The sequence below is a fragment of the Ctenocephalides felis genome, unplaced genomic scaffold, assembly GCF_003426905.1.
Source record: "Ctenocephalides felis isolate EL2017-DRISC unplaced genomic scaffold, ASM342690v1 CF-g0.4_SCAFFOLD_01604, whole genome shotgun sequence".
NCBI classification, from domain to species: domain Eukaryota; kingdom Metazoa; phylum Arthropoda; class Insecta; order Siphonaptera; family Pulicidae; genus Ctenocephalides; species Ctenocephalides felis.
In genome coordinates, this window is record NW_020537758.1 from 26735131 (window position 1) to 26760326 (window position 25196).

The following is a 25196-nucleotide window of genomic DNA, read 5'->3' on the forward strand; positions in this document are numbered from 1 at the left end:
AATCTATTCAGAGTTCTGTTAAAAAAATAAATTATCGAGTTTTTGTGTAGAGGGTCCTTTGTTTCGCAAAGATGCGTTTCGTCCTTGCTATTATATGGATTTGAAGTGCGCGCATGAGCTGTAGGCGAATTGATTTTGAAAAAAATATTTTTAATTTATTGAAATACTAAAACAAAAACATGTATTCATATTTTTTCTCTAGCGTATTTGAAATTAGTATTTAATAAAATATACAAACAATACGCTCTTGTTCATATACTTGTTTTAATTCATCCCTTAAAATTTAAATTATAAGTTATTGTTTTCTGTAGGTTTTTGCTACAATGTATGAAATAAAATACAATATATTTTTTATATCACAATTGAGTTATCTTCTTATATGTAAATTATTTCAAACCACGATATTTGAAATTTGAATTAACCGCGGCGACATCTGTTCTTCGGGTATTCCCGTAAGCCGAGACTCAACTATTTCATGGGCGACCGCGATGACAGTTCAACACTTGTATTTTCAACGTGCTCTGTTTAGGTTTAATTTCAAATATAATTAATAAATTTTTGTAAATTTGTACAGTTTTTAAACAGACTAAAAACAAATATATTTTTGGACATACATATATTTAATTGAAGTATAATATTTTCAAGATAATAAATGCTTTGGTATTTTTTTTTCTATATTTAAAATATTATAACCTATATCTTCAATATTCTACAAGTGAGTGAAATATCTCAAAGATGGACATGGACAATATTAGAGATTCTCTTAGCTCTGATGATATGGATGAAATGAATCAGGAAGAGATTATTTATCTTGGAGACGCTGATGAAGTTTTGGAGGCTTTTGAAGGTTGACATTATAAATATGTACTTATAAAGCACGATGCAAATTATTCAACTACGTTTATTCTTTATTATCTATCTTATTCTCAGACGAGATAGATTCGGCTGAAGACGAAGATTTTGTTCCATCAAGAGATGATGCAATTAAAACTTTTACCCCTGAAGAACCCGACAAATCTGTTTTTTGCATCGCCGTGCATCCTGAAGATAAAATGTGGGCAACCGGCACTGAAGCCGATAAACTACATATATGGAATGCAAATGGGATTTTGCAGTGCTCGTTTGGTATTTTTAAATTAATTATGGCAATGTCTTAGAACTATAACACGAGCACTGACTTTTTTAGATTTTGAAGATTCTGTAGTAGTCGTACAATTTAGTGCCGATGGTACATTACTAGCGGCTGCGGATATGGCTGGTAACATAAAAGTAAATGCTAAAAGAGAAAAATATATTTTTATATGTTGGGAACTAAATGCACGTTTTCTTTCCATTTCATGTGGAAATAGGTTTATAATGTAACGAAAGAGCCTTATACTTCGGTTTTTGACTACGCTGTCGGTGATATACAGTTTTTAATATGGCACAAACAAGCAAATGTACTCTTTGCGGGTTCAATAACTGGAGATATATACGTATTAAAAGTACCAAGTGGTAAGACTTCTATTTCGCTCTTGACGTAGTTCATATGTTAGTTATAAATTAAAATTCTAGGTGATTGCAAGATTCTATTAGGGCATGGAAGTAAAGTAAATTGCGCTTCAGTAAGTTGATTAGATAATATTTCAATATGCTAATATTTTAATTGGAACTATTGAAAGATTATTTAAATACAAATTATTTTAGCTGATGGCTGATGGAACTCGTATAGCGGCTGGATATGATGATGGGGTTGTTAAAATTTGGGATATTAAAAATACATCAGTACAAAAACAAATAAATACTGATTCGCAAATTATTACTATTGATACCCATTTTGAAAATAATGTAATAATGATCGGAACTGCGGAAGGCAAAATGACCCTAATAAATGCTACTAACGGCAAAATTCTCAATGATATGAAAACGAATCAGTCAGTTGAATCAGTAGCATTTTATAATAATGCTGAATTAAATCTTTCGGCAATAGGCAAGTTTTCAAATATTTTTTATTTTTTTATTTTAAATTATTTAAATTTGGTTGTTGGAAAGTAGGATGCCTAGATGGATCAATTGTTATATGGGATGTAACCAGAAATGCAATCAGACAAACATTAGAGTCACAAGCAGGCGTTGTCACCATTAAATGGTTAACTGGAGCAAAAATTATATCAGCTCATTTAGATGGTTGCATTAGAATTTATGATGGAAGATCGGGTGTTTTAGAAGTATAAACATATAACTTTATTTTACTAATATGTATTCTAATGAATTGAATAAACATTCACATAATCTATATTCTAGAATCTGTTTATGGGTCATAGAAGGGCAATATTAGACTTGGCAGTCTCTAAAAATCACAAAACATTTGCAACCGCGTCTGATGATGGTACAGCGAAGTTATTTGATTTACAAAATCCTCCTCCTGTCGAAATGGATTCTTGATTCATATAATTATATTTTAATAATAATGTTAATGTAAAATATCAAATTAAGTTATATTTTGTTTATATAAAAATAAAAATATAGAAAACAATTGGTATCTTTTATTAAAATTATTACTACATTTACGGCAACAGCCCGTACCGGATCGGATTTCCGGGATTGGAAATGTTTTACTATTATTTAAATTTGATTCATTATGAATTACTTATGACCATTTCTTTAATAATTGTACTGCCTTGAGAATCCTTATTCTTTAATAACTTAATGGATCAAAGCTACTAAATACATCAAAAACTTACCTTCGCGCGCTTATTCGGCGATCGCTTATTAGTTATGATTAGTTTCACGAAATCTAATGAATTTAAATAAAACAAAATTGTAATGATTATTCTATATTTTATTACTGATAAGATTACATGATGATAGTGATATATCATAGTGCAACATCCAGTTTTTAAGTGACCGTCATTAGTTAAATTTTGTTTATACAAATATTATTTACCAAAACATTTTTACCGTTTCTCAATACTTTATGTGCAAAATGGAGTGTGAATATCAATAAAAGTCACTTAATAATGTAGCTTATGTCATCTATGTAGATTTATATTATATATAAACAATCTCATCATATAAAACTTGCAAAGTTTCCGTTACAAATGAAATATCGGGCGTTTCAAGCCATAAACGTTAATTATTGGCACATTTTATCAGGATATATTTACTTCGATATAATGATATTTTCGGACAATTGTTTTTAATTTCTTAAATATCCGTTCCTTAATTTGTATATCTCAAAAGCTTTATTTACAATATACATTTACTAATAATAATTTAACACTGATTTTATATCAAACTTTGATATAAAAGATTAATATTCATTTAATAAAAATAAAATCAAATGACAATCACTATAATTAAGTGATACAAAATTAATAAAAAATTCTAATTGGTAAATGTATAAAATCAGTGTCTTAACATTTTAAAGTCATATTTTTAATTTAGAATTTCATCAGCATGTCTACAATATAAAGCTATTGCCAATACATCATAACTAAAGTAATTCATAGAGATCTCATGAACACTTTGCGCAAAATATTTTCATTCGTTTAAATTTTCAATTATTTATATTCTTAAAATGGAAAACTTGTATAACCTTTTTAAAAGTTTTAATTGTTTAAATTAAAGTTAGAATTAATATTCAATATAAATGTGTAACGATCTCATTAAAAAAACTTGGGAAAAGTTACAATGATATTATAATTCATTATGTGTTTATCAGAAATCAAATATTTTGTGTAAATCATTCTCGATTTCAGTTCTATATTATGTAGATGCCACTTAATGTTACAAGTATACACTATATACTAATTATCTAACAATAGAATACATAGCTTTTCTTATTTTAATTTATATATTGACGATGTAGGAATAATCATAAATTTACAAACCTAAATAAGGCTAAAAGCAATTCTAAAGCAGGACTGACATAATATTTGATGATAATCTTTATTTTATCATTTGCAATTGGCGTCATGTTTTTCTAAAAAACGAATTTATTATTGTTGATTAGGTGGTTTATTCAGTCAGCCCTCTTGTTCTATTTATTTGGCGTGATATCAACAAAACTTTGCAAATTAAGATTAGTGCAGATACAAAATTAATACAAAAAAGTGCTTTCTTATAAAGGCTAGCGAGAAAAATCGCTAATTCGATTGTGAAATACTTACAAATATTTTCACTATCATTAAGGTAAAATATTTTCCACATTTCTTAAAAATACAATAATATGCTATAGTACTAGCGTTTGTTATTATTATTAACTAGAATGGTTTTTAACTTCAGTCTTAGAATATTGGTTATTATATGTCAAATCATTTTAGTGCTGAGATGAAATCGTTATACAATATTCATCTATAGAAATATTTGAAATTAAAACATAGTCATAAATAGTACTTAATTGCATTTCTGTTGCATTTTTTTCTATTCCTTATATCAAATACATCCACGTTAGTACATTTATTATAAATCGACTTGAAACATTTATGTATAATAAAATATAAAATTTTTAAAACAGTAAACAAAATTTCTTAATTCGTGCTATGATAGATATAATAATAAAATGAATTAAATAATATGTATATTCTATTCTGATGTTCGAGTATTTTTTAGTTTTCTAAACTATAAATTCTATAGTCTATCACACAAATTTCGTTTATAACTAGTTTTTACACATTTTAAAAATATACAATGGCTACTTAACATTTATTCGTAACGACATCGGTTATCGAAACCTATTTACCTTATACATTGTATAATTAAATTCTTTTTTGAATGTTAGGCAATATTTTTTATTATACGAACTAGTACATATGTTATTATTACTGATATTTCGATTTCATCAAATCTGTCGCATGAAAAGTTTATTTTCATTATATATAAAGTTTATTTGTTTTCTTAATGCAAATTCACTATGAAATTAATGTATTTGCTTAAATATATTTTATAACTTAATGCTGATATTACAATGGATTCCAACAGCATACGACTTAATTTTTAAAACGTTCAGTCTGATCTAAATATGTAACAATATAATAATTTTGTTCAATAAATTTTGGGCTCTGCAAGGTTGCTGAACAAGGAGAGGATTATTTGTGCTAATATTTTTATCAATATAATCCTTCCTAAATCCAATTTATTTTTGAATGCAACAAGTTTACATAATAAAGGTATAATTGTCCAATTGTTTAGTTCAAACTTTTAGAATAACTCAATAACATAATATTATTGTATAATTGTTAGCATTCATTTAAAATAAACTTTAATCCATCCATGGCGCTACTTAAGTATGCGAATATTTACAGGAATATCTGATTGCGCGAATTAACGGCATTTTATCTAATTGAAGAATTTTGGAATACGTTTTTGAAAAACGTGCTTTGGTAGAAATATTTTAGTTAAAGTTATTAAATATCAGTTATTAGGTATTATCAGGTATTGCAAATTGATTAGGTTCATTTAAAATAATTTATATGTAGTACACAATGCATACGTTAGGCAAGCTTTTTTTGAAATATAGAAATTACTCATAAAATTAATAATGCAAAAGATAGTTTTCTGCGAAAAAAATATGCTTTGCAATAGGCGGTCTTCAATTCGTTTCGAAAATTTATATTCGTACTGATATATTGAAAGGCTATCAGATGCAGTGTATTCTTGTTTAAAATTCAAATTTTATATAGTCATCATCTGAGAATTTTAGTATCAAAATGTATAGAATCACTGAATGTAATTAGACTCACGTTTATATAATGATATTTTGATTAAAATGCGAGTATGTATATAGCCACGTATGAGTTATATTAATTTTTTGGATGTTTAAAAATGCCATAAATTCACTCAACCAGAACATTTGTGTTCATATCCTCATATTAATTGATCATTTGCTCGTATTTTATTTACCGTGCAAACGGCTGCGCTAGATGTGACTACAACCTTGCATGCCCCGGCTTCAGGCTAACGTAACAACGTGTTCAGGTTCTGGAGACCAACAGTTGTCCGAGAGCCAGCAGCCGATCACCACGGTGACCAGGCCGATCAGGAGCGCCAGCACGATGTAGACCTCGGCGTTACCTGTACAAAGAGTCATAGATTAATACTGGCTAATTGCAAACACATAAAAAATCAGCTCTGTACGGATCAGAGATATGGAAGATAAAAAATGAAGAAGATTGTGACAAATAAACAATGGCTGAGAAGATTGGATGAAGAAAGTATTTTACTGAGCTCAATCATTAAATGGAAAAGAAATTGGAACCCATTCAAGAGTGTCTCCAACACGATGTCGGTGATTAAGGACTGTTAAGAAGAAGTATGCAGATGATTGATGACTTAGACGAGAAGAGAAAATACAGGGAACTAAAAGCCAAAGCGCAAAACCAGAAAACATGGAAGCAGAAATATGCAGAAAAAAGTGAATAATGGTAACAGAAATAATTAACATGAGAAGGAAAATGATTGATTTGTGGTAAATAATGTCATTATCTCTTTAACAATAAATTGTGTGTTTCTTTAGACGCAATGAAATTTTTATAAAATATTTATTTTATTTAAAATAAACTTTAATCCATCCATGGCGCTACTTAAGTATGCGAATATTTATAGAAATATCTGATTGTGAGAATTCACAGCATTTTATCTAATTGAAGAATTCTGGAAAACGTTTTTGAAAAACGTGCTATGGTAGAAATATTTTAGCTAAAGTTATTAAATATCAGTTATTAGGTATTATCAGGTAAAATAATTGATATGTAGTACACAATGCATACGTCAGGCAAGCTTTTTTTGAAATATAGAAATTACTCATAAAATTAATAATGCAAAAGATAGTTTTCTGCGAAAAAATATGCTTAATGCAATAGAAATAAGACTATATTAATATTATAAAATATTATCCAGGAAAACACAACATTTTGCACAAGTGATTACACTATCTCATAAATTTTTCAAAAATCATTATGCACTCTTGTTATATCTGAGTGTGAATATGGGATGCAATCCGATTTTGAAGTGGTCGGTTTTAGCTCATTTTTGGAGGTTATCAAAAAGATTTATTCATATATATTTTACAGAATCTCTCTTACGTAGAGGGTGAATCAATATTTGTGAAATAAAATAGTATCAGCCTCTGTGAATATCGACGGTAACTATTGAATTGAAACAAGAGATGTCTGTGTGGGTGCCAGTGCTAGCCAAATATATTAGTGCCCAGCAACCCCTTTTCAAGCATAGAGTTCAACCCCCGACTGTTGGAAATTATATCTAAAGTAGTTTTTGCATAGGTGGCAGTAGGGGTTTGCTCAAATTCTGTGAAAAACAGTTATTTTTAAATTAAAAAATATGAAGTAGCACAATATCAAGAGCGATACCTTCATTATTTACATTAAGGACCTTAATAAGCACACTGACTTTTTAGGCTTTTATGTCTTATTTTATGTTTGTATGCCTTATACTTATTATGTATTTCTGAAATCACTGCAAATAATAAATTTTAACCCTGAACTAATTCTAACCCAGTCTGTATAACATTCAATTTGTGGCGTTATTGTATTACAACTACTATTGTATACAGGTGTAATTTTGTTAATATTTTTTGTTTAAATTTTCAATTTTATGGGTGAGCTTTGCATCATAAATTATTATATTAAGTATTTAGACCAAGTCAAAGAATACATATATGGTTGAGCAAATGTGACTTTGGGAACAGTAAATTTTCTAAATTGATAAAGTTTTCTAAGATCAATGGATAACAACGCAGTTTAGCTTTGTATTTAACTAACACCTAGAAGATCGTATCAAAAGTTGTGCTTTTCTCGAGGGATCCGTACTGAAAATAGTCTATTCTATATAACACATCGTGTGTCCACGTGGTGGGCAAGCGGTCTCCAACGTTTTAAAGCAAAGATCATTTAATTTTTGGTGGATGTTTTTGTAAATTGAACAAGAGTGTTGTTTCTGTATTTTTCATTAAGGACAGGAATTTACATTACCTATGTCCCTAAATACTAACCTAGTTGTTTCCGTATCCCGAGCGGCTGCTTGCTCTTCCAAAGGCTGTTGATGAGCGTCGGGTCGCCGCGCCGCCACTCTCTCCAACCTCTGCCCCTGGAATTGTAACTGAATCTACAACTGCATTTATTCTCTTCTGTTATAAATCGCTTCACTACATAACGGATTTACAACATCAATCATTCTGTTTCCAATGACACTTCTAAATATTGTTTTCTGATTGGATTGCATTGTTTTCATGGGCGCGCAGCGTATTCGATGATAGAGTCAGCAAATCAGATAATAAATCTCTTTGTTGCAAAATATTCTGTTTTTTTTCTACTATGTTATATTTCAAGTCACACAATTATAAGTTAATAATGCTATGATTAAAGATTTTGATAAAATCAAAAATTATACCAATGCAATCCATAATTCACACATAAAAAACTGTTCTTGTAATATACGTCATATATTTTTTAAATATTAAATACAATAAAATATGCTATTAATTTTTTTAAATTGCACAATGTATACAAATTTAGTTTATATAAATCAAAATTAAAATTGCTTTCAACATATCTTACAAGAAGTGGATAGAAGCATGCAACTCTGTCTATATTATTAACATGCCTAATTTGCGAGTGAAACACTACCTTTCGTGCTTTGATCTCAATTATTTTAGAAATATAATATATTCTACGCATGCAAAAAAAATCATTTTATCTCTAAAAAATTGCTATCTTATCTCTAAGAAATAACTATCATTTATTCAGTTATTATGCTTTCAGTAGTCTTTTGCTATATTTATTACTTAAATTTAATCAATTGGCATAGTTTTCTTAACAGGTTTCGTACCGTTAGAATTGATGCAAAATTTTGTTTTGGTGTAAAATGTCACTTACAACTATTTATTTCATATAGGCATATCCTCAAAATGATCTAAATATCAATGATCAAAGATTTATACGAATATTCTTATCAATAAACAAAATTGTGCTACTTATCCATGACGAGTATATTAGTCAATCACACTTAACTGGATAATTGATTTGAGTTTAGAATTTGAAGCTTTCAATTTGGATGTCCGACTTACAGATACAAGGCATACATATATTTTTGCTTAGGGCCACTATCATAAAATGCATTTCACAGTTATATGTTTATATTTCATGTTGAGTCACATTTGTGATTGTGTATTCGATTCTCATATTAGTTTTAATTTTAGTTTACTTGGAGCAATTGATTCCTGGATTTTCTATAACAGGAACTAGATAACAGGGTACCAGTTTCAAGTTTCAATACATGTTATGGTTTTGAAACGCATTTCTGTCCTTGTATTTGCGAGATAGGGTTCAGCAATCAATTACAGGCAGTTCACAAACAACTAAACATACATATTGCGCGATATTAATTACTAGCTGCAGAATTGATATGCAAAGCGCGTTTGAGATCCGACTAATGATTCTGTCAGTCTGGCTGACCAGATCCGAGCAATGTGCGTTTTGTTAAACCGATCGCGTAATAAACATTAATTAAATACGGAATATGTAATGCCATGATTGATTTTATACATTTTAATTACGCCCCTAATATATTTGAACAAAAATTATCCATGCACAATTTCAGTAAATAGAAGATAAAGTTAAGCATACTGTTAATTATCATCACAATATTACATAAATACAAATAAATTGAAAGAAAAATTAATAGATACCTTCTGACACCCCCAACTCCTCCACCGGAAGGCAAGACTCCTGCTGGTGCTCCTGCAGGTGCTGCCGGACCGCTTCCCGGAACCCCCACACTTGGTCCAGAACCTGTATTAAATATCGAACATTTAAATAATTATAAAAAGATCAAATTCGAGTTCAACGCATTTTTTATGTTATCAAGTTCTATAGGAACTAAATCACGAGAGGTATTTGATTTGATTGAATTTAGCAAAAATTGTTGCATTGCAATTCTTTTTCTTTACACAGGAATGATAATGGATTTCCATCAAAACGAATATGAGGATATGAGCGATACAAAATTACATTTTGATTGAAAATTTCTTTCAGTATGTGAGTGAAGCAAAGCAGCATCTTAAGAGATGATGATGATTTATTCATGAACATCCCTCAGCACTGTATAATGTTGTTTATCTGATTAAATCTTACTTCAAATCCGAATTATATGTCTAGGGATATATAACAGAATCATCGGCGCGTATTAAATAAATTCGTTCTGAATTGAATGTTATGTGGTCTTATGTGTGCAATTGTGATAATACATTCGTGGAACGATGCCAAATGCTGTTTTTCCTCTGATGCGAATATTATTGCAAGAGCGTTCAATGCTTGAGTTATTTTCTTTAGTAAATATTTAGGAAAGGATTACAACTGTATAAAATTCGGTGTTTCGAGGTGTGCCTTACGGGAATAATTTAAATAGATTATTATTAACATAATTGGTAAATATGGAATTTATTAAAATTTCGAAGTGTATGAAAACAAAATTACATAATTTTCGACATATAATGTAACAAAGGGTCAGCTTCGGTATTTAGAAACCATAGGCACATGTTAGACCTTCAATTTTCTCATTTATTTACCAGAAACAAAGACTATTAAGCCATAATAATGAAAGGATAAAAGGAAATTTACCGTAGAAAAATCATATTTTTCATACAAATAAAATAAACGCATTTAATTCTATTATTTTTACTCTTTTCTTACAATACTGCGAACAAGACTTTCGCATCAAGTTTTCTCAGATATTTTATTTTCTAGATCAAGGATATCATTAATTTTAACCGAAGCAATAAAATAAGTTTTTATTAGACCGTGCACATGTGATAATATTTATATGCCTTATGTGCAGCATTGATTAATAACTAATGCGAATACCCATAAATGGAATAGTTAAAGCTAGCAATATCAAACGTTTAACATCAATTAAGACTTAAAAAGCAAAAAATATTATTCAGCACACAAATTTGCATTTTTGAATTTATAAAATTAATTACAATCTTACATTATTTTAAATCTTTTGTTTTGTATTATGTGAATTTTTGTATGTAATATAGCTATTCGCTATCGTAAGAATAACACGCTTTTCCCTTGATGCATAAAATATGCACCCCACAATCTCTCATATTTCTATCATCAAATCAATAATTCTACAGTCAATCATTTTATTACGTGACTAACGTTGTTTGTTCTTTTGCTTTGATACTTTTGTAGGAGTTTCTTTGGCAATTGTGAAATAACGTATTCACTCTGAGAGTTGATTAAAACGTCGGTTATTAAGTGAAAGTGAATTATTAATTGTGCTTAGTTATTAACATAAATTTATTTTGAATGGAGTAATACTAACCTGCTCCTGGGGCTTGAGAGGAGGTGTCGTCGATCGGCGGCGGCTGGGTGGTTTCGACCGGTGGCGTCAGCATTTCCACGGGTTGGGGTTGGGGCCCAGGGAATGCCGTCACAGCTGTTAAACATACATCAACTTGTCACATTCCATGAATTCATCTCGGGCTCCATTACTTTAGCCGCAAACACTCATATATATATATATATATTATATATATATATATATATATATATATATATATATATATAGTGAATAGTGCTCTCCATACAAATAAGCACTGAAGATGGGTCAAATCAAGACCCGAAACGTATGTTCTCTAAATAAAAACATTTTTCAATAAAACTGTTTTTTAATTATTGGATGGATGCCCAAGAAACAATTTTATTATATTATTTCACCATCTGAAGAAAAACCTCTCGCTTTATATAATCCAAGGTCTGAAAAATTGGACAATTTCAACATAAAATATTCAAGATTTTTTGTTCATTCTCAAGACACTGATTTTCAAATATTCTACAAGTTTTAAGACTCAACATATTTCCTCAAGATTTGTTGCAAGCCTACGTATCAAAACTTTCTTGTTAGGACACTCAGAACCAATACTACACTGAAGTTACAAATACAAGATTTTGATCATTTTCAAGAACTTTTACAAGTGTTTTTTTAATTTTTAACAACATGAGTTTTCAAAATAACTATAATTTCACTACTATATATGTGAATAGTACTCTCCATACTAATAAGCACTGAAGATGAATCAAATCAAGACCCGAAACGTATGTTCCCTAAATAAAAACATTTTTCAATAAAACTGTTTTTTAATTACTGGATGGATGCCCAAGAAACAATTTTATTATATATATATATATATATATATATATACACATATATATATATATACATATATATATATATATATATATATATATATATATATATACACATATAGAAACATACTTATGTCAGAAAGGAATAAGTAGTGCCGAAAGAATAATTTTCACATAATTATTAGTTCAAGAAGTGATAATCGAGTAGAGAAATGACTATTTGACTCATTCTTCGCACACCAATTATAACTTGACATATTATAATAGTCTAATTTTTTTACAATTAATATACATAAAATCACTTGACACGTATTTCAGGATTCAACTTTGTTTGAAATATGGATGATTGGGTCTATTTTTATGAACTTCCTATGCGTTATATTATCTCGACTTGTGCTGAGTTGCCCAGATTTTGGCTCTTTTTTTAATCGCCCCACGGTAAGAGCGCTTGCGATAGATTTGGTGGAAACACTGTCTGCCAGAGCTTGTCTTCAAAGGAGATAAAATCCAATCCAAATGTTAAAGCAAATGTTTGATGGGGTAATCGAGTCTCTTTCTAACATTTCTTCCAAATATGGATACAAATGAAGAATAAATTGTAAGAGATGAAAAACTAAAAATTAGATTTAAAAATTCTTAACAGTCAAAGAGACCTTAAAATTTCAGCGTATAATACCTGTTGCAAATGAAGAACTGCGGCTCAAGAACTTTTCTTTCAACTGTTGTTCAACTGGTTGAAGTTGTGACATAAAATGTATGTTTTACAGTACATCGATAATAGCAAAGTAAAAGTTAATCATTTATTTTTTGACAAAATGATATTCACTCTTTACCTTTTATTTAACTTTTATTTATATTAAAACCTATAATATGTTTCAGGTAATCAATTGCAAAAATATGCAGAGTAAGTTCATAAAAATGGAGCAAATTATCCATATTTTATTCGTGAATATTTACTAGGGTTTATACAAAAACCGACATTTCTGAAAATCGGTTTTCGAATTTTAATTCTACTAAAAAACCGGTTTTAACCGGTTTTCGAATTTTATATCGAAAATAAATTTTTGCTCGAATATCTTGTAATTTATCTGCAAATTTAGTGTAATTTAGAGCAGTATTTGACTAAATTTATTTATTGTTCAATTTTATAGATAAAAAACAAAATTATTTTAATTTTAATTAGTAGAACTTAAAAATAATAGTTTATCATGATTAAATAATTTTGAAAATAATTATTCGTTATTCATGCATCATTTTCACATATAAGAATGAAAATATTTTTATGATGAAAGGAAAGTTTTCGTATAAATAAAAATAATACATTTTTTAATAAAAAACTTTCATTGAATTAAAAGAAATAAAACAATAAAAAAATATTGAATACAAGTTGATACATACTTGTTAATATCAATTTTAGTTTTAAAAACAATTAAGCTAAACTCACGTATTGTCTGTTTCGAGCAATTCTAATTAATTAATTTTAAACATTATAATTGTTTTTTTGCCTAATAAAATATGACGTGTCTTTTATTGTTTACTCACAAAATTTCTGAAATAGAAAATACTCTCAATCTTGCGACCAAATTATGCTTAATTATTTTTAAAGCCTGACATAATAATAATATGTTTTTTGTTCTTTAATTTGTGACTTCTAGGGTTTAAAACTCTTTTTTTTTTTAAGTTTGAGTAGAGGAAGTTACTTCTTCAAGAAGAAGTCACACTGATTGAAATTAATATACACTAGTATAAAAATCTAAATTAATATGAACAAAACCTTTCTGGGAACCATTGCAGACTGATAAGATATTAAATGCTATTGAACCGATATGATTTCAAGAATCAAAACGCTTTCATCTATCTTTATTTAGATATTTATCATTTACCATTTCTACAGTGAAAACCGACTTTTTTCACTAAAAACCGGTTTTTGAATTCCATAATTTTTGACAAAAAAACAGTTTTTAAAACAGTTTTTTTAAAATCGACAAGGCCTAATATTTACGTAATTTTTTTCAAAAAAATCCTGTAACACGTGCCGATCGAATTTGTTAAAAAATTGTATGGAATTTCAAAGTACCACATGCTTTTGCCCTAAACCCGTGCGGTTTGTAAAAGAATAACCAATATCTAAAGTAGCATTTTGATTAATTTAATGATCTTACCGGCGACGACAATAAATGCGACGCCCATTGCGGCGAGCACCAGCCAGCCGAAGCCGTGGCGTCAGCATCTTGCGAAGCGCTCTCTGGGTGACTGCTGCAGCATGCCAGCTTCGCCCCCGTCCGCGTCCCGTGACAGGCAGCAGCAGCAAGCCAGCGCGCGTCCTCGTCCCGCTTCGCTCTCGCCGGACGCGCCGTGCCACCGCAAAGAAGGCGAACGATGAACCGAAGCAGGACACTGCAGGGATAGTTGTCGACTAAGTGAACGCTGTTCTCGTGCTGCAGCCGTCAGCCTGCTCCACAGCGGCGCCGAACTGCAGCGCTGCAGTTGCGTCTGCGGAGCTCGACCGAGGCTCAGACTACCCGATGATAACTGTCAGAGGAAAATGATATAAATTACAACTCAATTTGAAAAATTGTTTAATTTTTTGTGGCATAGCTTAATAGTTTTTAATTCTATTTACTGGCTAAAAAAATGTATTTATCAATTATTTTAGAAAGGGAGTTTAGTATCGATTGGTAATGATTGAATAACACTAAATAAGATCTTATACAACACACTAAATTGAAACGATTATTTATTTTCAATTTGACTGTACATTTTGGCTATACAAGATTGTGCAAAGACATTTTATACCAACTCTGAATCTAAATTAAATATTTCAGAAATAACACATTTAATTATATATCATATCACCATAACACAATATTGATTGAAAAATATTATAACAATTATTGAAATGCTTATTTTGGAATCGAAGTTCACTATACACGATCTTTGTATAGTCCAGCGGTCGGTGAATCGGAGTCAAAATTGAAATTTTGGGGTTAAAAAGTATATACGTGTTTCTAGTCGATGTCCATATGGAAGTAATCTTACTTTGCCATGGAATAATAACAACATAGACAAAAATATTTTGCAGTAATGATTAACACTTTGGGAACGGCTGTCCACCTCAGTGGACAAACATACTTTGTGAGGCACAGGCTATTTTATAAACAATGACTCAGTTTGCATCGAAAAGTTGAATAAATTACATATAGCAGTGATAAACAGTATTGTATTTTGAAAATAATTTTAAATTATTAACTTCCCGTAGGGCAAGTTATAGTAATCGCAAAAAAATCGAAAATGAAATTTTTTATATATCTTTACGTTTCAGAGGTTTCTGAACATTTTGGCATACCTTAGAAAAAATGGATGTATGTGTGTGTGTGTGTGTGTGTGTGTATGTATGTATGTATGTGTGTGTATGTATGTGCGGATACAAATTTTCGTCGACGATTTCGGGAACACGGATCAACCGATTTGAATAATTCAAAAAACATTCGATTCGTATTGATAAGGAGACGTGCTGATTAGTTTTTGGCGAAGGCAGGTCTAGCCGTTCCAAAGATACGGGGCAAAAAGTGCCGAAAACGGTAACTCAGTTTTTAAGAGAACAAAGCGTCCGATTTGAATAATTCAAAAAACATTTCACTTGTATTGACAAGATGAAGAATCGATAAAATTTTCATGAAGGTAGGTCTAGCGGTTTCGGAGATATGGAGGAAAAAGTAAAAAAATGAGCCATTTGGCGGTCAAAAATGATCATTAGACATATGCACATCAAATTATCAGATATTTTATAGAGATTTTAACAATAAGTATAATTTTGGTTTACATTCCTATGGGTTCCGTACCAATGTTTACGCGTTAGACGTCGACGCGGCGCTTACGCGGTTTGATATTTCGTCTTTATGCAGTTAAAGCAGTACGATTGCTTTGAAAAGAAAGTTCAGATCTTCCACAATATGTCAAAATAAAAAAAAAAAAATTTTTTTCAAAAAAAAAATTAAAAAAATTTTTTTTTAAAAAAAAATTTTTTTTCAAAAAAAGTAATTTTTTGTCCAATTTATAGTTTCTCAAAAATCTTATTTTTTCGAAGTAAAATTTTTTCAAAAATGTTAAAAAAATAATAATTTTTGGTACGGGAAGTTCCAGCAATTTGCCTTAAGGCACGATGCCTTAATTGCCTTAAGACAGAATTCCACTTACAGCTAGTTTTAGTAGTATTTTTAGCCATTTTCTTTACTATATGGTCTTTTTTTGATATTTAAAACGACCGAGCGCTTTTAAATATGACAAAACGACTGGTAAATTTTGTGAGTTAAGCAGTAGTGAAGATGAGTTTCAAATAGACATTCATACAGACAAATTTTACGAAATTATTATTCGCACCGAAGATAGTGATGAATGTAATGATGATATTATCCAACCAACAAAAGGAAGAAGTTGAACAAATTAAATGAAAAGGCGATTCTCTTTCAATAATCGAGTTTGACATACATCAACAAACACCCCGACTACAAATACCAAGCTAAATAAGACATCCAATAGCTTATTTTACTTTAAAATTTTAAAATGAATTATTAGATAATATAATATAAAAAAAACAAACCATTATGGCGACAAAAAAAATTAACAAATATACTGACTAATCAATGGCATATTCTAAATGCGAAAGAAAGAAGAAGGGATTGTATTGTCTGTTCTGACAGAAAAGCACCAGGAGGAAGGCGGCGAACAACATTTTATTATTAGACATGACAAAAACGACCAGCTATGCATTTTGGAAATTGTGTTGAACGTCACCATTCTTTATAAAATGATCAAAAATAAATTAATATTAAAAATGTATGTCCTTCAATGACCACAAATTTTTATCAAACAAATTTCATAACATGCACAATGAAATCAAGTTTACAGCCGGTAAAGTAGATTGTTTTGAAATTGGTGCCGTCCCGAAAGTGTTAAAAAAAGTTACCCGACTATCCAACAGTCAAAATCACATTGATGCAATGCAATACTAACAAATTAATCACAACTTATACTGTGATAATTCATAGTATTTTCTTAATTAAATATCTAAATATTTTCTTATTTCTAATTTGTGCAAAATTCTCTTTCTTATATGAGTATGCGAATGAGTTTGTTTTCGGTTTTACTAACTTGTTTTTTTTTTAACGTTTCAAGTTATTATGATTCGAATGAATAGATCCTTTATAGCTATTTAAAAAATGCATTTATCAAATATTTTAGAGACTTTAGTATCGATCTGTTTCAATATTTAAATGGTTAGATAGAAAGGATTGATTATGTCTATCATCTGGAGTACCTTTCGGTTGAAGCAAGTATACACTATCTATATTCCTTTGGCATAAATAGCTAATGGAATCTGAACACGATTCTATCAATCGTGGCGATTCGAGATGAATATGCTCCTGATATTAGATTGATTACAGGAGCGAAGATAATGTTCGAGAATATGTACCTTTTTTAAAGTATGAATTCAAATATGCACTTGGAAAATTGATGCTTAAGAGAATGCTAATACTAATTTTAAACATATTCACCTTAGTAATAAATATATATATATATATATATATATATATACATATATATATACATATACATATATATACACATACATGTATGTTTTTGTGTGTGTATCTGTGATGTGCCTCAAGCTCACAGAAGTAATTAATATATTTATAAATTCTAATTTTATTTTTTTTCCATATGCACGCAATATGAAAAATTTCCATTAAAGTTACTCTAATCGTCGTTGTTTAATATAGTTTATTATAAAGCTAAAATAATATTTATAATATATTGTTAAAATATAATAAATTCAATTGTGTATTCAAATGATTACTCATAATTGACCTACCAAGCGCTTCAACTTATTAATAAGATTTATTAAATTAGTAATAAATTATTAGTGAGATTTCATTCATTATAGCTCAATTTGAAACATTCTTGTATAAAGCAGGACCATAAAAATTAGGTTTGAGAAATTTGCATCATCTTATGATATTGAAATCAATAACCAGATATGTTATGCTCAATTTTAAGAGGATTACTGGTCTTGAATAGTACAAGCAGATATACTATTTATATATCGGTGTTAGTCGCAGATGATAGTTTTGAAGTGTCAATTTAAAGTATTTATCAAACCACGTTTTCTAGTACCAATGAAATTTTTTTACAGTTTATAAAATAAAATAAAAGCCGTGACATTCGTTGGTAAAGGGCAAAATTCGCAATAGGGTAAATATCTTTATTTTGCATTAAAAACAACTTGGGCTCTGTGGTATTACAACATTTCGAGAAGTAGGCCAAAGTATATTATTTTAAACCAAAAATATATAATTCTCGATACAATAGCTTGTCATTGAATGATGTCCGATAGTACATTGCGAATTCTTCCCTTATCAGTTGTTCTCACTTCATTGTGCCGGCGACCGCATGAATAAATGAGTCTCAAAGCCGTAGGGCTCAAACTTGTCAGGCGGTTCTACGATTCGCACTTTTATCTACGTTTTCCCTTAGAATATTCCGTCTTTCGCTTACAAGAGATTACTACAATATTCAGCATTTTCTAAGGATGCGTTCAGGCACTTGGTTTCTCTTCCGGCAGAAAGGAGCTGTGATATATCGGCGACCCGATAGTGGAAATTTGTTTTCCCCTATCTCCGAGTAATTGTTATGTCGTTTTCTGCAAGGAAAAGACTAACGATTGTTTGTCGGAGGAATGTAATCTATATTTAACGTTAAATTTATGATAACTAAACATTTTAGTAATTAATATGCTATTTTATACAAGAACTCTGTTCAAAGAAAATAATAGTAATATGTCAGCGCTTTGTGTGCCCATATTTTAGCAAATGTGTATGACCTCGTGTATTTATTGGATCCAATGCATTGATAACAGAACTCCTGATATTTAAATATATATATATATATATATATATATATATATATATAAATTATATGTATTTAAATAGTGCCACAATCAAATCAAAATTACCTCTTTAAACAGGTAACTGTAATTGGCGAATATACACGTCATGCGAAAGATGCACAAATTTCCCAAAATATGAAGATGATATACTCAAAAATTACAATTAATTATTACGTGTTGACGTGTTTTCCGGAGGAGTATTTCTGATGCTATATGATTATGATTATATGATTATCTCGTTTTGGATGACACCAAACTGTGCAGACTATTCGATGTGATTGACGCAGTTAACTAGTTAAACCGCAGTATCAGATTTCAAAATTACATTTTTTAAATTAGTTTATAACTAGTAATATTTCTTTGACATATTGATTGGAATAGTTCTGTTAACCTTCCGACTTTTCAACATATATTCGTATGAATACGTTCCAACAGTAAGTTTTCTAGTTCACGACCACTCGTGCATATTTTTCTGAAAAAGTTTACGATATTTTACTTAAATGTTTCTCGTAAACTACTATGCATAATATATGCATGCAGCTGCGGTGTATAATATTTTAGATCGGTAGCAAAAGTGCAAAGTCAAGTCTTAAATTTATAACTTTCAGATGCCTTATAATAGAAGAGTATACTGCCGTTTTCATTCATATCAAAATTAGTGCTGCCGTATTGTTCTTTGCGTTTGCAATATTCAAGAATCTTTAGAAAGCGTGCCAGGAAAAGTTCATTTGAATATTCAATGCAAATGCTTGGTAACATTTCTATTCATAGATTTTCCATTCAGAAAATCACAGTATAAGTTTTATCTTCATTTCGGTAATATTATATATGTTGAAATATTCTGTATGTCCAAATATTCTATATGATCAAATTCTAATTTTGATATGGATCGAGCAAAACTGATGTTATGCAGCTGCTATCTTAATTCTTCATTTAGTAAATAGTTACAATTAGTCAAGCATGACATTAAAATCTTTTATAATGGCTTTTAAATTTGACATAAATTCAAATTAAAATTATCTTTGCTAACTCTATACACAAACACAAACAAATATATATATATATATATATATATATATATATATATATATATAGATAATATAATTTTATAATTTATATCTAATATTGTTAAAAAAAATCCAGATTTGTCGCGTATATAGGTAAAGATTTCACCGTATAGTTCTCTAAAGTTTATATAGGATTAAGACATTCGAAGTTTATACGAGAGTTTTAGGTATTCAACTTTATGCAATTAAACGTGTTTAACTAATGCATTAAGCGATATAGACTATATCGTGTATATATTTATATATTGCAGTTAAATCTTACTAATATACCTGAAATTCTACCTGTATCATATTGTGGTAATATCTTTTGAGTAAAGTATGTAAAGTGGGTCATGAAATAACTTTTTGTAATGCAAAATGAAAATGCGGCCCGTGTTCTTTTGTATTAAATTTTCAGCAATCGACTGATTATGATCCAGGAAACAAGTAAGAACAGTTATTTTTAAAAGGTTATCTTCATCAAAAAATTTCGTGTATTTTTAAAAATCAGTCAGTAATTAATATTATAGTTCAACGCGCGTATTCAAATTTACACTTTTCTATAAAGGAATAAATATTTTTCATCAGATGCAATTTGATTTGTATGATTATTATGTAATAATAAACACTGTTCAAAGTAAATTGAAACTTTGGACGATTAAAAAACGGCGGGGTTACAAAAAGTGTTGAGGATCTGGGCTTTTAACTCCTTTTGGAATAGTTTATTGCATATAATTCAATATTTATTCCGAGGAAGAGAAAATTGAATATATTTAGAAAAGTAATTAGGTCGTGGAATAAACACCAGCAAGAACTACAGAAAAAACATTGTTCAGTATTATTCCCAGCTTGTTCAAAAAAAATTAAGAATCAGTTTTGATTTCTGATGTTTGGTGTCAACAATTCGTAAAATTTGATAGAGCAATCAGCCAACAAATTGATTGTAGTTCAATTATTAGAAAGAATTAACTATTGCCATACGCACATTAAACAAAATGGAATTGAAACTTTCTTAGAATTATCGCTGACGACTGTAAAGTACTATAGTTCAAAAACGGTGATGGAGTAAGCACAATGAACCAGCAAAAATCTGTCTTTAGTGAGATTACAGAGGTGTTATGTTCTTTTGAGCTACTTCAAAGAGACAGAAACATCAGTGCTTATGTCTTCTGTCAATCATCAATGTAACTGGCAACCAAAGGAACGAAATTCCAAATAAAAAAGTAAAATGTTTCATCATGATCACTATAAGCCAACACACCTAGTTGGCAGCTCGTATAAAACTTTCTGGAGTTTTCGCTAGGAAGTGACGCCACATCGCTCATACATCACTGATCTGACACCATCTGATTACCATGCACTTCGAATATTGCAGAAGAGAAAATTGAATATATTTAGAAAAGTAATTAGGTTATCTGTTCGGCGACCTAGCGTGCTCGAATTATACAGGGAAAAAGATTCTAAATACACCAATAAACCTGGATGAGATTAATTGGGTGACTTTTAGCAAATTTGTGACGTATCAACAAAAATTACAAGGAAACAAGCGTATCCAACGGTTAGTGCTTACAGCGCTTCTGATCTGAATCCACATTTTATCCTTTTTTCAAGTTTTTTCCGCCACCGAGTGCAATTTCAGGTGCAACTTGCATTATATATGCGACACATTGGACTAGGGTAAACAGCGTTGAAATGTTAAATGATGTTTTATCGCACATGTTGCGGTATAATACGGATTATGTTTTCCCTGTTGCACTACGAGGTGAATTATTTATACAACGCATTGCGGACATTTTTTTTTTAAATATTGCTTAATAATTTAATTTTTGCGATATGTGCTACAAGTATATCCCACAGCGTTGCGGTTAAGCGGTCAATTTTTATCCATCCGGAGTTGTTTTGCTATTATCATAGATTACAGAGCTTTTCATTTATTCCATAGATAGCTTGAACGCAGTGTATATATCGAATGCACTTCCAAAATAGTATCAGAATCATTTCAAAACAAAGTCACGTAAATATTACATATGCAGGCGAAGTCAGCTCTCTCGAACAGAATGCGAGAAATTCTTTTTGAAACGTCGCGATTTGCGATATTGCCGCCGGCTTGCATAGATAAAATACATACCTGTACTTTAAATGTGCATTTTACATAAACGTACGTGTTCGGGGAAAATCATACAAAATGTGTAGATATTTAATAAATTTACACTAACAAGAATCTTAGTCACAAATTATTCATTTGAAATAAAACGACTATCCTACTGATTAAGGTTTTTGGTCTTTTTCATCAATTATGATTCATATAATGTTGAAACGCACATAATAATGAGATATTTTTTTTAACTATTTGGCGGCTAATAAACATTCTAAGAAAAAGTTTCAACGTCGAACAAAAAAATCTTAAATGTAAAATATTTGCATACGTTTATAAATTTAATATTATATTGTTGTTCTTGATAATATTCCTAATACTAATATATTTATAATCATATCTTATTTCTGCTATCATCTTTTGCTTATATTCCTTATTAAATAAAGGCAATTTATATTTTTTTATTGCAAAATTACTTATTTACTAATATCATTAGTTCAAATTAATTTTCTCGTAATAAAAGAACAAATTAAATCTGTTTCTACTCTTCGCTTACAACTCTCCATAATTTTATATTAATGCAAATTAAGATAGCGTCAGAATCTGCCCATAACTGGACAGTATGGCACAAATTTAAATACTGCTCTTTGAAACTTAATTTATTCCGACTTTATATACAATGTAACGTTTGGTGTCGTATAAAAAATAAAAAATATCTGTTTACATTGCTCGCTTGCAATTCTTTTGCAACTATTTCAACAGAAGAGTAGGTATATTACTCTGGGTTGCTTCATTAAACTGTGCATAATAAATGGAGCATTTCTGTACAAAAGCTAATAGCATCCATTCTCTTGATGATGATGAAACTGCTGCATCCTAGAAGAATTCTCACGCACGCTGGTTAATTCTGCAAGTCAAGAATTTTCTTGTAGGATAAACTGCCGCCATAAAGTTTTGTAATTTTTTTAATAAAAAATTTGTTAGAGTCATCTTACTAAAAGCTGATGAGGGGGTGAAAACATGTTTCTAGAAGTTCAATTTGAATTGCAAAATTGCATTTAAAAAACCTTGATATAACCTTTAACTTATATTCTCAAGTTGAGTCAAGGAACCACAACTATAACAATATTATGCAGGACAATTTGCATGTCCAATAGAAACAAAAATATTAATAGAGAAATCAATCAAATTTAGATTTACCCTTTGTAATAGGATTAATACATCTCAGATATACAGTGAAGTTTTTACGTTTGAACGTACCATTTCTTTTTTCTATCATAAAAATTATTCTTGAAATATGTAGAGTTTCTCTCATTTGTTATGAAAATTGCATCGTAAACAACGTACATACATTTCAAATGTGAACAATAAAACGTTTATTCTGGTACTTGATTAAACCGGATAAAAACCATCTTATGTCGACTGTTTGACTGGAATTTTATGTTTTATACATAAACATTTTTATGGTTCAAGGTATCAAGCCCAAATAATTCTGAAAAAAAGTCACAGTCCCAGATTTATGCACAAATGGTTGAAATAGCAGGTAATTGTCTGGTGGAAAATGCATCCCATTTAAAAAAAAGTTTTGTTATCATTCAAACTATCATATTAATATTATTCAAAGGTTTTGTTATCAAATATTTAGCCTCATTCAAATACAATATCTTCTGAGAATTTATGATGTATTTAAATGATTTGGCTTTTGTGATAGAAAAAGCGCTTATGTAAATTCGAAAAAAGCGCTTTATAACAATGAATTTACATAAACTATAATTTATTACTGTTTGGATGGTCAATTTAAATTCAAAACCTGGGAGGAACTCTCAAATGTCATCGAATATAGACATAAACTATACAATATCGGAAATTACATAGATGACTTTAGATTTATGTCGATCGAACATTTATAGAAATAAAGTTTCAAACAAATATATTGCATATGAACTAAATATTGAAGTTTCAATTTATATATTTATTTCATATGGTGATTTTCACTTGAATCGGAAATATATCGACATCATTCGTTATGATCAACAGTTTCATCAATTTATTACTAGAAACTATCATTAGGCGAGAGACGTTTTTGATTAACGGTCGTTCATGTGCAAAGTTCCTATTAATATTTCATTTTAATAGCTTTTGCATAACAGCTCTCATAACTATTTGCTGTCATACAAAATGACATGCAGTTATAACAATATACGAACATATTTGTATCAAATGAAAAACACATCAATGCTGGTATAAATGCTGAATATTTATCATGTTGTATATAAATTATGTTAAGCTATATTTTCGCAATCCGTTCGGGGTTGGCAAGCTATTGATTGCAACATTGAAAACGATTTTTTCAGTCATTTATTTTGGATTCAAACTTAGTTACAATTTATTTAAAACAAACGTCAGAAATATTCCTAAACCACAAAGCATACACAACGCATTCATTTTATTTAATTGAGTTTTTGATTGCTTTTCTATTTGTTTGCACTGAATTTTTCAATTCTATTGTAACACAAAATGCAATAACAAATATTGGCTATTCTTCATTTAAAACTCTTGTCTTTGTTACAAATGCATTTTATGATTCGACACAATACTTCGATATAGAATTTTTATAACTGTATAGAAAGAATGAAAAATATTATTGCTAAAGCGAACGCAACACAACATTGTTAGATTAAGTTTTAAAATAACTGGAATAAATTTGTTTCTTTGGCTTACATAGATAAAAGTTAAAAATGTTGATTGAATTTTAGAATGAAAATTACTTATTACAGATATTTCTCAATTTATTCATAATTTTCAACCAGTTTTTTGATTAGTGATCTGCAATTTGTTGTTTAATTTTTTGTATTATTTTTTATATTATGTCAAAAAATTTGTAGTCCAAAAAACACCAGGATTACTTGATATATCAACATTAATTGTTATTTATGGTCATTGGTTTAATAAAAGTG

At 29.5% G+C, this 25196-nt stretch overlaps 1 protein-coding gene across 1 annotated transcript; it reads left to right on the top strand.

Moving 5' to 3' along the window:
- The first annotated feature begins 593 nt into the window (after positions 1–593).
- LOC113373590 (angio-associated migratory cell protein-like) lies at positions 594–2424 on the top strand. The gene is made up of 8 exons (XM_026613880.1): positions 594–847; positions 931–1125; positions 1187–1269; positions 1350–1494; positions 1555–1604; positions 1687–1969; positions 2035–2207; positions 2284–2424. Exons 1-8 carry the CDS (start codon positions 736–738, stop codon positions 2422–2424), a joined length of 1182 nt encoding a protein of 393 aa, XP_026469665.1. The 5' UTR covers positions 594–735.
- The last annotated feature ends 22772 nt before the right edge of the window (positions 2425–25196 follow it).